This window comes from Danio rerio, chromosome 9, assembly GCF_049306965.1.
Source record: "Danio rerio strain Tuebingen ecotype United States chromosome 9, GRCz12tu, whole genome shotgun sequence".
Taxonomy (NCBI): Eukaryota; Metazoa; Chordata; class Actinopteri; order Cypriniformes; family Danionidae; genus Danio; species Danio rerio.
Genome location: NC_133184.1, coordinates 19,002,432 through 19,016,803, shown reverse-complemented (window position 1 = coordinate 19,016,803; position 14,372 = coordinate 19,002,432). Strand labels below are relative to the sequence as shown.

Here is a 14,372-nt window from a genome sequence, read left to right as displayed (position 1 = left end):
TTGCTGTCTCTTCTTGCCATCACAATGACTTTAACAGTAGTATGAAGATGAAGAGACTCATGCAAAGAAATAAACAGTGGTTCAGTGTCAGTAATTGTATTTGTTTTTACAATTTTATTGCAATTTCCCCCTTATTAATACATAACTTTAAGGTCATGGAATACTAAACTTACCGTTTTCTCATATTGCTGTCTCTTCTTGCCACTACATTGACTTTAACAGTAGCATTAGGATGGAGAGACTCATGCAAAGAAATAAACAGTGGTTGAGTGTCAGTAATCGTATTTTTACAAACTTTAATGCAATTTTCTTCTTTATTAATAAATAACTTTAAGGTTATAGAATACTAAACTTACCATTTTCACATCTTGTCCTTTCTTGCCACAACATTGACTTTAACAGCAGCATGTAAATGCAGAGACTCATGCAAAGAAATAAACAGTGGTCCAGTGTCAGTAATTGTATTACAAACTTTAATGCAATTTTCTTCTTTATTTATAAACATAACTTTAAGGTCATGAAATACTAAACTTACCGTTTTCACATCTTGTCCTTTCTTGCCATCACAATGACTTTAACAGCAGCATGAAGATGGAGAGACTCATGCAAAGAAATAAACGGTGGTACACTGTCAGTAATCGTATTTTTACAAACTTTAGTGCAATTTTCTTCTTTATTAATTCATAACTTTAAAGTTAAAGAATACTAAACTTACCATTTTCACATGTTGTCCTTCTTGGCATTGCAATGACTTTACCAGCAGCATGTAGATGCAGAGACTCATGCAAAGAAATAAACGGTGGTCCAGTGTCAGTACTTGCATTTTTACAAACCTTAATGCAATTTTCTCCTTTATTAATACATAACTTTAAGGTTATGGAATACTTAACTTACCATTTTCACATATTGCCAACTCTTGCCATCACAATGACTTTAACAGCAGCATGTAGATGCAGAGACTCATGCAAAGAAGTAAACGGTGGTCCAGTATCAGTAATCATATAACAAACTTTAGTGCAATTTCCCCCCTTATTAATACATAACTTTAAGGTTATAGAATACTAAACTTACCATTTTCACATCTTGTCCTTTCTTGCCACAACATTGACTTTAACAGCAGCATGTAAATGCAGAGACTCATGCAAAGAAATAAACAGTGGTCCAGTGTCAGTAATTGTATTACAAACTTTAATGCAATTTTCTTCTTTATTTATAAACATAACTTTAAGGTCATGAAATACTAAACTTACCGTTTTCACATCTTGTCCTTTCTTGCCATCACAATGACTTTAACAGCAGCATGAAGATGGAGAGACTCATGCAAAGAAATAAACGGTGGTACACTGTCAGTAATCGTATTTTTACAAACTTTAGTGCAATTTTCTTCTTTATTAATTCATAACTTTAAAGTTAAAGAATACTAAACTTACCATTTTCACATGTTGTCCTTCTTGGCATTGCAATGACTTTACCAGCAGCATGTAGATGCAGAGACTCATGCAAAGAAATAAACGGTGGTCCAGTGTCAGTACTTGCATTTTTACAAACCTTAATGCAATTTTCTCCTTTATTAATACATAACTTTAAGGTTATGGAATACTTAACTTACCATTTTCACATATTGCCAACTCTTGCCATCACAATGACTTTAACAGCAGCATGTAGATGCAGAGACTCATGCAAAGAAGTAAACGGTGGTCCAGTATCAGTAATCATATAACAAACTTTAGTGCAATTTCCCCCCTTATTAATACATAACTTTAAGGTTATAGAATACTAAACTTACCATTTTCACATCTTGTCCTTTCTTGCCACAACATTGATTTTAACAGCAGCATGTAAATGCAGAGACTCATGCAAAGAAATAAACAGTGGTCCAGTGTCAGTAATTGTATTACAAACTTTAATGCAATTTTCTTCTTTATTTATAAACATAACTTTAAGGTCAGGGAATACTAAACTTACCGTTTTCACATCTTGTCCTTTCTTGCCATCACAATGACTTTAACAGCAGCATGAAGATAGAGACTCATGCAAAGAAATAAACAGTGGTCCACTGTCAGTAATCGTATTACAAACTTTATTGCAATTTCCCCCTTATTAATATACATAACTTTAAGGTTATGGAATACTAAACTTACCGTTTTCACATCTTGTCTTTTCTTGGTACTAACAATGACTTTAACAGCAGCATGTAGATGCAGAGACTCATGCAAAGAAATAAACGGTGGTCCACTGTCAGTAATCGTATTTGTTTTTACAAACTTTAATGCAATCTTTCCCTTATTAATTCATAACTTCAATGTTACGGAATACTAAACTTACCGTTTTCACATGTTGCTGTCTCTTCTTGCCATCACAATGACTTTAAAAGTAGCATGAAGATGCAGAGACTCATGCAAAGAAATAAACAGTGGTCCACTGTCAGTAATCATATTTTTACAAACTTTAATGCAATTTTCTTCTTTATTAATACATAATTTTAAAAGTTATAGAATACTAAACTTACCATTTTCACATTTTGTCCTTTCTTGGTACAGCAATGACTTTACCAGCAGCATGTAGATGCAGAGACTCATGCAAAAAAATAAACAGTGGTCCAGTGTCAGTACTTGCATTTTTACAAACTTTAATGCAATTTTCTCCTTCATTAATATATACTTTTAAGGTTATGGATTTCTAAACTTACCGTTTTCACATGTTGCTGTCTCTTCTTACCATCACAATGACTTTAACAGTAGTATGAAGATGAAGAGACTCATGCAAAGAAATAAACAGTGGTTCAGTGTCAGTAATCGTATTTGTTTTTACAATTTTATTGCAATTTTCTCCTTTATTAATATATAACTTTAAGATTATGGAATACTAAACTTACCATTTTCACATATTGCCGTCTCTTGCCATCACAATGACTTTAACAGCAGCATGTAGATGCAGAGACTCATGCAAAGAAATAAACGGTGGTCCAGTGTCAGTAATCGTATTACAAACTTTAATGCAATTTCCCCCCTTATTAATACATAACTTTAAGGTTACGTAATACTAAACTTACCGTTTTCTCATATTGCTGTCTCTTCTTGCCACTACATTGACTTTAACAGTAGCATTAGGATGGAGAGACTCATGCAAAGAAATAAACAGTGGTTGAGTGTCAGTAATCATATTTTTACAAACTTCAATGCAATTTTCTTCTTTATTAATAAATAACTTTAAGGTTATAGAATACTAAACTTACCATTTTCACATCTTGTCCTTTCTTGCCGCTACATTGATTTTAACAGCAGCATGTAAATGCAGAGACTCATGCAAAGAAATAAACAGTGGTCCACTGTCAGTAATCGTATTACAAACTTTAATGCAATTTTCTTCTTTATTTATAAACATAACTTTAAGGTCATGGAATACTAAACTTACCGTTTTCACATCTTGTCTTTTCTTGGTAGGCCTACTACAATGACTTTAACAGCAGCATGTAGATGCAGAGACTCATGCAAAGAAACAAACGGTGGTCCACTGTCAGTAATCGTATTTGTTTTTACAAACTTTAATGCAATTTTTCCCTTATTAATACATAACTTTAAGGTCATGGAATACTAAACTTACCGTTTTGTTGCTGTCTCTTCTTGCCATCACAATGACTTTAAAAGTAGTATGAAGATGGAGAGACTCATGCAAAGAAATAAACGGTGGTACAGTGTCAGTAATCTTATTTTTACAAACTTTAATGCAATTTTCTTCTATATTAATACATAACTTTAAAGTTATAGAATACTACACTTACAATTTTCACATTTTGTCCTTTCTTGGTACAGCAATGACTTTACCAGCAGCATGTAGATGCAGAGACTCATGCAAAAAAATAAACAGTGGTCCAGTGTCAGTACTTGCATTTTTACAAACTTTAATGCAATTTTCTCCTTCATTAATATATACTTTTAAGGTTATGGATTTCTAAACTTACCGTTTTCACATCTTGTCCTTTCTTGCCACAACAATGATGACTTTAGCATGTTGATGGAGCGTAATAGGAAGCAAAGTTTGATTAAAAAAAATGAATCTTTTATATTAACTACAACATAAATGTCGATTATTTAATGTTTTTTTCGATAAATATTAACTTTAATGTCGAGACAAATAGGCGTACACAACAGCTAAGCTACAAAAACCCAACGTCAAAATTCCATTGCATTCGATTTTCTCTGACGTCATAACAATAATGGAATGTTTACGTTCAAATCAATGAACACAACTGCAGTTCTGTGTATCTTTGACCCTTTCACACCAAGCACGATAGCTAGAACTAGAAGTATAAATACATTATTGAACGAGCAGCAAACCTGAAACAGATCACACACAAACTCAATAAATAAATTTGCCTCCATACTGACAAACAATATCTGTTCCTTTTGTTATGCTTTTCCTTTGGCCTTACCCGATTGTGACCAGCAGGTGTCCTCTGTGTTCAACTAGCGCATGAATCATGCTCGTTTAATTAATCTAAAACAGTGAAATTAGCGATCATTCACAGCAGGCCCATAGTTCTTTGTTCTCAAAAAGTGGACTTTTTTGCAATTATTCGCGTCGTTTTTTATTTAATTATGAAATTTAAATACTGAATTTGGGTGACATTTTAGGCACTATTTTTAGCTGAATTAGCTTGTCGGATGGTCGTCATAACCACACTTTTTGATGTACCAAAATTATTTCCTGAATATTTAGAATACAACTATTTATTTTTAAAATACAAACTAATCTTATATAGTTACAAAAAAAATTTAGATTAAAACCTAGTCTACTGTAATTTTTTAGGCAAAAAACAAACTGGCCAGCACATTCAACTATTCCCAGTGAGAATTTGGCCACTTGAATAATAACAAATTTAAATAATATAATTAAATAATATAATTAATATAATAGTTATTAATTAATGATAATAATAATAATTTAGAGCTTCACAATTTTTCTAGCCTCTCTTGTAAAAGTGCTTCACACTTTTTATTGGTCATGTTTTCTTTCAAGAATAAGGTCCAATATTTATAATAAAAATTAATTGTAAAATGTTTTCTAAATGTTATTAAAAAACAATACAGCAGCAAAAGATGACTTCACTTATGTCATCATTGCATTGGCCATAACTGAATAACTAAAGTTACACCAGGAGTCTACTTGGTCTTAAAGCTTTTCATGATGGGTTATTTTTGCTATTTATAATTGACATAACAGTCGGAATATAGGACAAATGAGCTCATGTATGGGAAATATTCTGGACCTTTATTAGTGAGGAGTGGGTCTTCTGAACCACCAGAACCCCACCTGACTACGGGCCTGCACAGTCAGTGTAATAATGGATTAATAGTAAAACCACAAATTAATTTCAATTAAACACAAATTATTTTTAGCATTTTCAAAGCAAGCAACTCAAAACCACTTTGTTTATATTTAGTTGCATATTATCTGGGGAAATCATTCTGAAAGTGACAATAGCCTATCAATGATTATTATTGTTATATTTGTGTTCTGAACTCTGCTGTTGTTTTATATTTTTAGTATGATGTCTTAATCATTATCTTAGTAGCCTTTAATTTTGTGTAGCCTATATGTTTTATATTGGATCTCAGCCTTTTAAGCAGTACACTTTAAAGTACATATGGTAATTAACAGTTGCCCACAGCTTGTTATTTAATCATTTGTAATGTTTACAAATGCGTTGTAAGAACTTAATTTCAACTTTAAAAATGTACTATGCAGTTTAGCTGACTTTAGTTTGACAAAAAGTAGATTCAGTAGTTTGATTCAAGATTCATTATAGAGTTATACATGTATGTCAGTTTCTCCAATTTCTGCTTAACAGAGAGATTTATTCAACACATTTCTAAACATAATAGTTTTAATAACTCATCTCTAATAACTAACTTGTTTTATCTTTGCCATGATGACAGTAAATAATATTTGACTAGATATTTTCCAAGACACTTTTATACAGCTTAAAGTGACATTTAAAAACTTAAGCAGGTTAATTAGGTTAACAAAGTTAGTCAAGTTAGGCAAGTTTTTGAATAATGATAGTTTGTTCTGTAGACTATCGAAAAAATATAGCTTAAAGAGGCTAATAATTTTGAACTTAAAATTGATTTAAAAAAAAAAAAATAAATGCTTTAATTCTAGCTGAATTAAAACAAAAAAGACTTTCTCCAGAAGAAAAAATATTATCAGACATACTGTGACATTTTCCCTGCTCGGTTAAACATCGTTTGGGAAATATTTAAAAAAGAAAGAAAAAAATCAAAGTGGGGCTAGTAATTCTGATTTTAACTGTATGTCTATAAATAATAACACAAATGAAAACATACCTACATTGTGCTCCATTTAAGTATTATATGATTAGTTATAATTATCTAATAACAATACTAAAACTAGGGTGACACAGTGGCACAGTGGGTAGTGCTGTCGCCTTACAGCAAGAAGGTCGCTGAGTCGAACCTCGGCTCAGTTGGCGTTTCTGTGTGGAGTTTGCATGTTCAGCCTGCGTTCGCGTGGGTATCCTCCAGGTGCTCCGGTTTCCCCCACAGTCCAAACACATGAATTCCAGGTGAATTGGGTAGGCTAAATTGTCCGTAGTGTGTGTGTGTGGATGTTTCCCAGAGATGGGTTGCGGCTGGAAGGGCATTCGCTGCGTAAAAACGTACTGGATAAGTTGGCGGTTCATTCCGCTGTGGTGACCCCAGATTAATAAAGGGACTAAGCATATACATATAATTATTTACAGCTACATACAAAATGTTACACTATATACTTTAAGAGAGACAAATACTGTTTTACATTTGCGTGCTTAATCAAACGTATTTATATACATTTTAGTACATTGATATATGGATGAATTTAGAAATGGCGGTGAAATAGTAGGTAGCGCTGTCACCTCACAGCAAGAAGGTCGCTGGTTCGAGTCCCAGCTTGGCCAGTTGGCGATTCTGTATGGAGTTTGTATGTTCCCCCTGTGTTGGCGTGGGTTTCCTCCGGGTGCTCCGGTTTCCAAACACATGCGCTATAGGTGAATTGAATAAACTAAATTGGCGAGTGTGTGTGAATGTGAGAGTGTTTGGGTGTTTCCCAATACTGGGCTGCAGCTGTAAGGGCATCTGCTGTGTAAAACATATGCTGGAATAGTTGGCAGTTAGTTTCTGTCTCATAACTAGGCCCACACGGAATCTGTGTGCGCAGATTTCTGCAGATTTTCAGCCCATACTGATTCAGTTTATTTACTTGTTTAAATGTGTGTAAGTTTATATTTATTCAGTTTTTAAATTAATTTCAGTAATATTACTGACTAATTTGAAAATGTTCATATGATTTATTAACAGTACAGTTTGTAAAGTAATATTTTCTGTCTTTTAGTAGAGGGGTTCCCAAACCTTTCAATTTGCCCCCCCCCCCAAATAACAATGCCAGTGACTCGCAACCCCCAATATGCTCTAAAGTGGTTATGAATATATAAACCTTGCACACAATGGTGCACACATACCAATAGGCCCAAGTTCGATGTAAAATTTTTGAGAATGCCACTTGGAGACCATCCTCCATGTTTAGTTATGGCCTAAATTTATTTTTAATATATTTGAGTGCTGTAAAAGTGTCAGAAAGCTTAAACTGATGCCATAAAATCAATCTACTGCATCTGATGCTGTTGCTGTGTCTTTGATATAACGTAGTCACCCCAGGGGTCGCAAAAAATATTTATGTTTTTAATGTAATTATAATCTTTTTTTCTTCTGTAGGTTCATTATACTAGTTTAATGAAATGAATTTGATTTTTGGATATCACCAAGCAACCCCTGCTCATCATCCCACAACCCCTACTTTGGGAACCACTGTTTTAGTAGATTTATTATATGAGAGACTTGCTTTTTTTACTAATAAAGTGGATCTAGACGAATTTACATTGTAAACAATAAATTAAAGTTATAAAGGTATTACTTTTTATTTCATATATTAAGTTTTTAGATACGATACTCCTAAAATCATTCTGCATAAATCCACAGATTTTTAACAAAATTCTCTGCAGAAATAGCAAAAAATGTCAGCAGATTCCGTCTGGCCCTTCTCATAACTAAGGACCTAAGCTGAAAGGAAAGGAATCAAGTTTTTATATCTCTCTATTCTGTTCCAGTTACAATATGAAATATCCAAGCAATGTTAAATTTCAGTTCAAAAGCCTTTTATTCAACATTGAAAAACACATCATCCATTCCCTTCCATCATAAACCTGTTCTTTTTTTTTTTTTTAAAGAAACAAATGTTACCATTTAATGTGCAAACCCTTATCCACAGTGCTCTGTTTCAGGAGCATCTTGTAAACATACAATCTGGAATGGCTGCCTGTTAATCTAGGCTGCATGTACTTCAACATTACATTACAGTATACAGAGTTTTACAGTCCATTTAGTCTGCTTTTTGAAGAATTCTCTTGCTGTATGTTGCAACATAATTGGCAACATTATAAACCAAGAACGCAAAGTGCGTAACCAATATCTGGCACTACTGGTTATCTAATACCGTTAACAATAAAAGTGCTATTTGAGAGAACGCGCTTAATAAATCATAACATCTACCAAAACCAGTACTGTCCAAATGTTCATATCTAATTCATAACATAATCTGACAATTGGTTTCAATGGTTAAAAAAAAATTGTGCTGCAGATTAGGCAGATTATTTGCACGTAAACACTCGTATGCATAATGCATTGGGTTTTAGCCATCGGCATATTGCAGTAGTGCTGTATTGCATCTGTTAACAGTACTTTTTGACTTCAACTCACTTGATGTTATGTTATATCGTCTTAAGGTCTACAAGCAACAGGTTCTCCCCAGCCAGCTGGGCCTGAAACATTTAAGGTCAGTGTGCAGAGCATTTTAATAGCAGCCGTCCCTCCAACTCCCATCCCGCAGAGCGCTGAGAGCAGAAACACTCTTCGGCGGAGTCAGTAAACTGCAACGAGACAGAGAGAGAAGTGTTAATGACAGCAAAACTTTGGTATGAATATCAAAAAATATCCTGAATGACCACTATTTATGTGGTCCATGTCTACTAGTTTAACAGTAGTCAAACAGCTCAAAAACTATAAGACACACTAAAGCCTGGCTCACACTGGAGTTTTGTAATATTTCTATACAACTGTAGCTTGTCAGACTGCATGAACATGATCCCCGTGTCACACTGTAAGAGTTCAGTTGTCATAATATCAGACTGAATGACAGTGAAGACAAGCCAAACACAGACACATGCAGGACTTGACAAACTGAATACTGTATCATATACTGTATTCAGTAACGATACCTCACAGCAAACATACAGAATCTGTAGCTTTAGTTTACTTGATAATAAAACAAAACAAAACCTGATATAGTTTAAAGTTGTGATGATTTTATTATTAGGTTCTGTGTTCCTATTGTTGCTCATCGTGAGAATCAAACATTCTGACACTGAACCATTCAATGCTGATGAACATGTCAAACCAACAATCGAAGACCACAGATTTTAGACTAGTATTATAGAATTCTTTTAGGATTTCTAAAATTTGCCTTAGACATATCTCAGAATTCTTTATATCAGGCAATTGTGATTTTATTTCTCAGAATTTTGACTTTAAAACACACCATTTTATCATTGTTTCTCAAAGTTCTTACTTTATATTACACCATTCTAACTTCATTTCTCAGAATTCTGACTTTATATCACACCCTTTTATCTTTATTTCTCAAAATGTTGACTTTATATCACACAATTTTAACATTATTCCTCAGAATTTTGACTATAACACACCATTTTAACATTATTTCTCAGAATTTTGACTTCATATTACACTATTTTAACTCTTTATCAGAATTCTGACTTTATAAGACACCATTCTCATTTTATTTCTCAGAATTCTGACTTCATATCACTCCATTTTAACTGTATTTCTCAGAATTCTGACTTTATATCACACCATTTTAACATTATTTCTCAAAACTCTGATTTATAACACACCATTTTAACTCTTTCTCATAATTCTGACTATATATCACACTATTCTAACTTTATTTCTCAGAATTCTGACTTTATATCACACCGTTTTAACTTTATTTCTCAAAATTCTGACTTTTTGTCACACTATTTTCACTTTATTTTTTCAAAATTCTGACTTTATATCACACTATTTTTACATAATTTTTCAGAATTCTGACATTAATACACACCGTTTTAAAATTATTTCTCAGAATTCTGACTTTATATCTGTCACCGACTCGGTCCCAGTCATTCCCCTCGCTGGCCAGCAGAGGTCATCATCACCGGACTATTAACATTACGTCACCCATCCACACTGATTGCAGACACACCTGACACGCATCCAGTAATCACCAATGACTGTAAAAAATATGGACGACGCGACAGCCCCTTTTCCCATTGAACGCCTTGAGGGCAAAATGCCTGCTTGACGGGCACAAACTGTCGCAAAAGACTGCTGAAATTGGAGCCTTGACATGCGCATAAGGACTGTCTGATGGAGCCAGAGGAGGAGCCGCGAAAATGAGCGGAGTCGAGCTTCCAACCAAACGCTTTTTGTAAAATCAACCATGCCCCCCGAACTTCTCAGCATGCGTTTGCTGTCATATCAACACAGATGGATGTAATAACGTTAACAAATATGAGAGTTTTATATATTCAATCTCCGGGCCGCAGCACATATCCTACTCGCGGCGTCGCGGGCTGATTCTGGCTCGCATGCGGCAGCATCGGCTCGCTCAGCCACCGCATCTGGCTCGATTGACTCGGGCTGGAATCGGGCAGTGAGTCCAGGCATCCGGAGTAGGTCCAGCAGAGGTAGTCAGTCTGAGCTCTGAGGGGTAAGTCTCCGCCAGGCGAGAATCTAGCCGAACTGGTCCGAGTGTATTTTGCCATCTGGGTGGCTAGGCGTGTATCAGCAAACTAATACAGCCCGAAAAAAGCCCTGAACTTAGCGAATAAACAGTGTTCCACCAGGATCATGTATGTCAGAAACTGTAGTTTACTGCTGAACTCATTTTGTCATGGTAAAATAACACAGAAATCGAATAATAACACTTCAGTCTCCTGCCGAAGGTTAGACGCGCTGCTTTGAGAAACTGTCAATCACAGCTGTCAATCACGATGACACGCCCAGCATTAAATTACTGCTAAAAACAAACTGTTTACAAAAATAAAGATCTGCACCTATTTCAGCACAATAACCAGTGCCTTAATCGACCAGAACCATCTTTCGGGACATTTTATTGCAAGTGTAATAATTTTTTTTTTTTTTGGGCTCAAGTCTCCATTATTAACACGGAGGAGGCGGGCTTTATGACTTGTACTGCAGCCAGCCCCCAGGGGGCGATCTAACGGCCGAGACCTTCACTCAAACGCAGGCTTGCGGCACACTTGGTAATCACACTCCACACACTTATAAGCAGCACACACACACCACGCACGCACGCACACACAGCTTCATTGCGAAGTCTTGGTTTGCCCCGGCTAACACTACTGAGCGTTCTCATCCTTGTCTGCCTTTCCGTTGTGATGTTGCTTCGTTTATTGAGCCAGTCTTGCCTGCCTTATACTTCAGCCTGAATCCTCACTTTGATCCTAGCCACCTGCCTTTGAACTCTAGCCTGATTACCGACTCTGATACTAGCCGCCTGCCTCTGACCCATGCCTGCTTACTCGTCCTGTGTTTACCTGCCGCCAGCCAAACGACTACATACTACTGTGTTTGATGTGAGTTTGATACCATACAACATTTGTGTGCTATTGTTTATTAAACTGTGTTTAATAAAAATACTGCAAATGGATCCCTCTGTGTCAGCCACTACCTTACAATATCACACCATTCTAACTTTATCTCAGATGTCAGACTGTATAACTCTTTGACTTTAAACTGTGGTTGCACCTGAATTTTACAGTTAAAATATGAAAGAAACATTTCTAAATTTAGAGTAAATTAGTCAATACAACACTGTTTTGAAGTATTAACCTCTACATTGATCCTTTTTAATACAGACAAAAACACCACCAAAAACTGGTGAGAAAATCATAAGATGAACCAATGCAGATTTTCCACAAGCAAAGAAACATTCATATGTAGAAAGTGCTCAGTGTCATTCACACAATTTCTAACAACATCATGTAACACACATGACATGCAATAAACTCTATCAACATTTGATGTAACCTAAAACTCTAATGTACATCATTGATTAGAAAAAAACTGTGAAAAAGTGTCATGCAAGAAATTCTAGGAATGTCAATTTTTTTGCTATTCACTGTATAGTGAGGCGTTTTACTGTAAACCAGGTAGAATTTGAACCTTTTTTTACTATTAAATCTTGACCATTTTTACATTGTGGGTTATTTCAGTAAAATGATTTTTATGATATCATGTAATGATAGGTGCGTTTCAATGTTTAGTATCTGTAGTATTTTTTGGAGCTGCCTTAAAGGGATAGTTCACTTAAAGCTGAAAATTCTGTCATTATTTACTTATCCTTGTCATTATCCTTTTTTCTTTTTCTGTTGAAAACTAAAGAAGATATTTAGCAAAATGTTGGAAACCTGTAACCCTTGACTTCCATTGTATTTGTTTTTCTGAATATAAAATCAATAGTAAGAGATTTCTTACATTATTCAAAATAACTTCTTAGAAAACTCCTAAAGGTAGACTTGAGGGTGAGTAAATGAATTTCTTTTGGAGTGAACTATCCCTTTAAACAGCGAACAAAAGCCTACAATCCAATGAGCTGTAAATGATTACCTCCGTACAGGCTGGCCGATTTTACTGCGTGAGGCCCCATTTGTCCCAACAAAAGAAGCAGGTCGAGGTAGAGCACTGCGGCTGGAGGACGGGGTGCTGGGTTTGCTGGGCAGGGGAATACTGCTGCTAGAGATACAGCTGAGGCTCGCAGAGGAGGCCATTGTGTTGGAACTCTGGATCGTAGGGCTCACATATGCTGTGGCTTTTAGAGGAGGACGTGCTGCCATGGAGAAGTTGCCCACACTCTGAACTCGCTGCTGTAATTGGCCTGGAGAGGGAACTGAAATTTGAAAGAGAAGAATCAAATTTGAGATCAAATGTGATGCGATTTATCATGCAAGCACGTTAAAGTCAGGGTGAACCAGAAGATGCTTAGACTTTTAATTAAGGTTTGTTGATGTACTTTCAACTGAAATGCAGTATTGAGTTGGGGGTGGGGCTTTTTTTCACATCATTCCCTTGTAGCAAACTAAAGTCACTAGATGTTAAACACAATCTAAACATCAACTGAGAAGGACCGCTAATTCAAACGCAGAAGCAAATGGTCAGACTTTGAAGATTCCTAAAACAATCATTATTTTGGATTATTGGATTAACTTCCGCTGAATAATTGTTCACCTATAGGATAAAAATGTGAGCTACCAAAATATACAATTTTTCTTATTTCACACAGACATTAACAGTAAAGGAGGGGGGTAGTAACTGCACTTCTTCTTCATGTTGCAGTGGATCTCAAAATCACTGGGATTCGGATCCTTTTTTTACTTCAATAAAAAAAAATAGACTTGTGTCTATCTCACTTTAATATGACTGTGGACACACTATACCTACACACAGTTCTGTCCAAACACCTTACATAAGTTGATTTGTATCATAAATACCCTTTAACAAACAAAATTTTAGATTTTAAAAATGCATTAGTAAATGTTAAACAATGATTCATTAATGCTGAATAACATAATTTATACTTAGTTTATCTATATTGACTAACATTAACTAATTGACCTTTTTTTTTTAAAGTGGTACCAATAATTTCTTTCAAATGAAAATTAAAATAAAATAATAATTAAAGAACAAGGATTGCATGTTTTAATGTATATAAAATATTAAATTATATATTTTAATGAATTCATATCAATTTATATAAATGTTCTACTTGAGAGACTTGATACATAACATCATAGCATATGCCAAAGCTTACTGATTGTTCATATCTAATTCATAACATAATCTAGCTTCAGGGCAGCACAGTGGCGCAGTGGGTAGCACAATCGTCTCACAGCAAGAAGGTCCCTAGTTCAAGCCCCGGCTGGGTCAGTTGGCGTTTCTGTGTGGAGTTTGCATGTTCTCCCGGTGTTTCCCCCACAAGTCCAAAAACTTGTGGAATAGGTGAATTGGCTAAGCTAAATTGTCCATAGTGTATGAGTGTGTATGGGTGTTTTCCAATTATGGGTTGCAGCAGGAAGGGTATCCACTGCGTAAACCATATGCTGGATAAGTTGGCGGTTTATTCTGCTGTGGTGACCCTAGATTAATAAAGGGACTAAGCCAAAAAGAAAATAAATGAAT

The 14,372-nt window shown here is 35.1% G+C and overlaps 1 protein-coding gene across 6 annotated transcripts in view; it reads right to left on the bottom strand.

Moving 5' to 3' along the window:
- Nucleotides 1-8,190: 8,190 nt before the first annotated feature.
- The window catches only part of slain1a (SLAIN motif family, member 1a), a 29,295-nt gene continuing 23,113 nt past the window's right edge, over nucleotides 8,191-14,372 (bottom strand). For 5 of the 6 annotated variants that reach the window (XM_073911994.1, XM_073911995.1, XM_005167971.6 and 2 more), the window contains 2 exons: nucleotides 12,804-13,083; nucleotides 8,191-8,983 (listed from right to left, as the gene is read on the bottom strand). In XM_073911994.1, coding sequence (XP_073768095.1) covers nucleotides 8,908-8,983; nucleotides 12,804-13,083 — 356 coding nt within the window. In that variant the 3' untranslated portion in view covers nucleotides 8,191-8,907. 6 annotated transcript variants of the gene reach the window in all.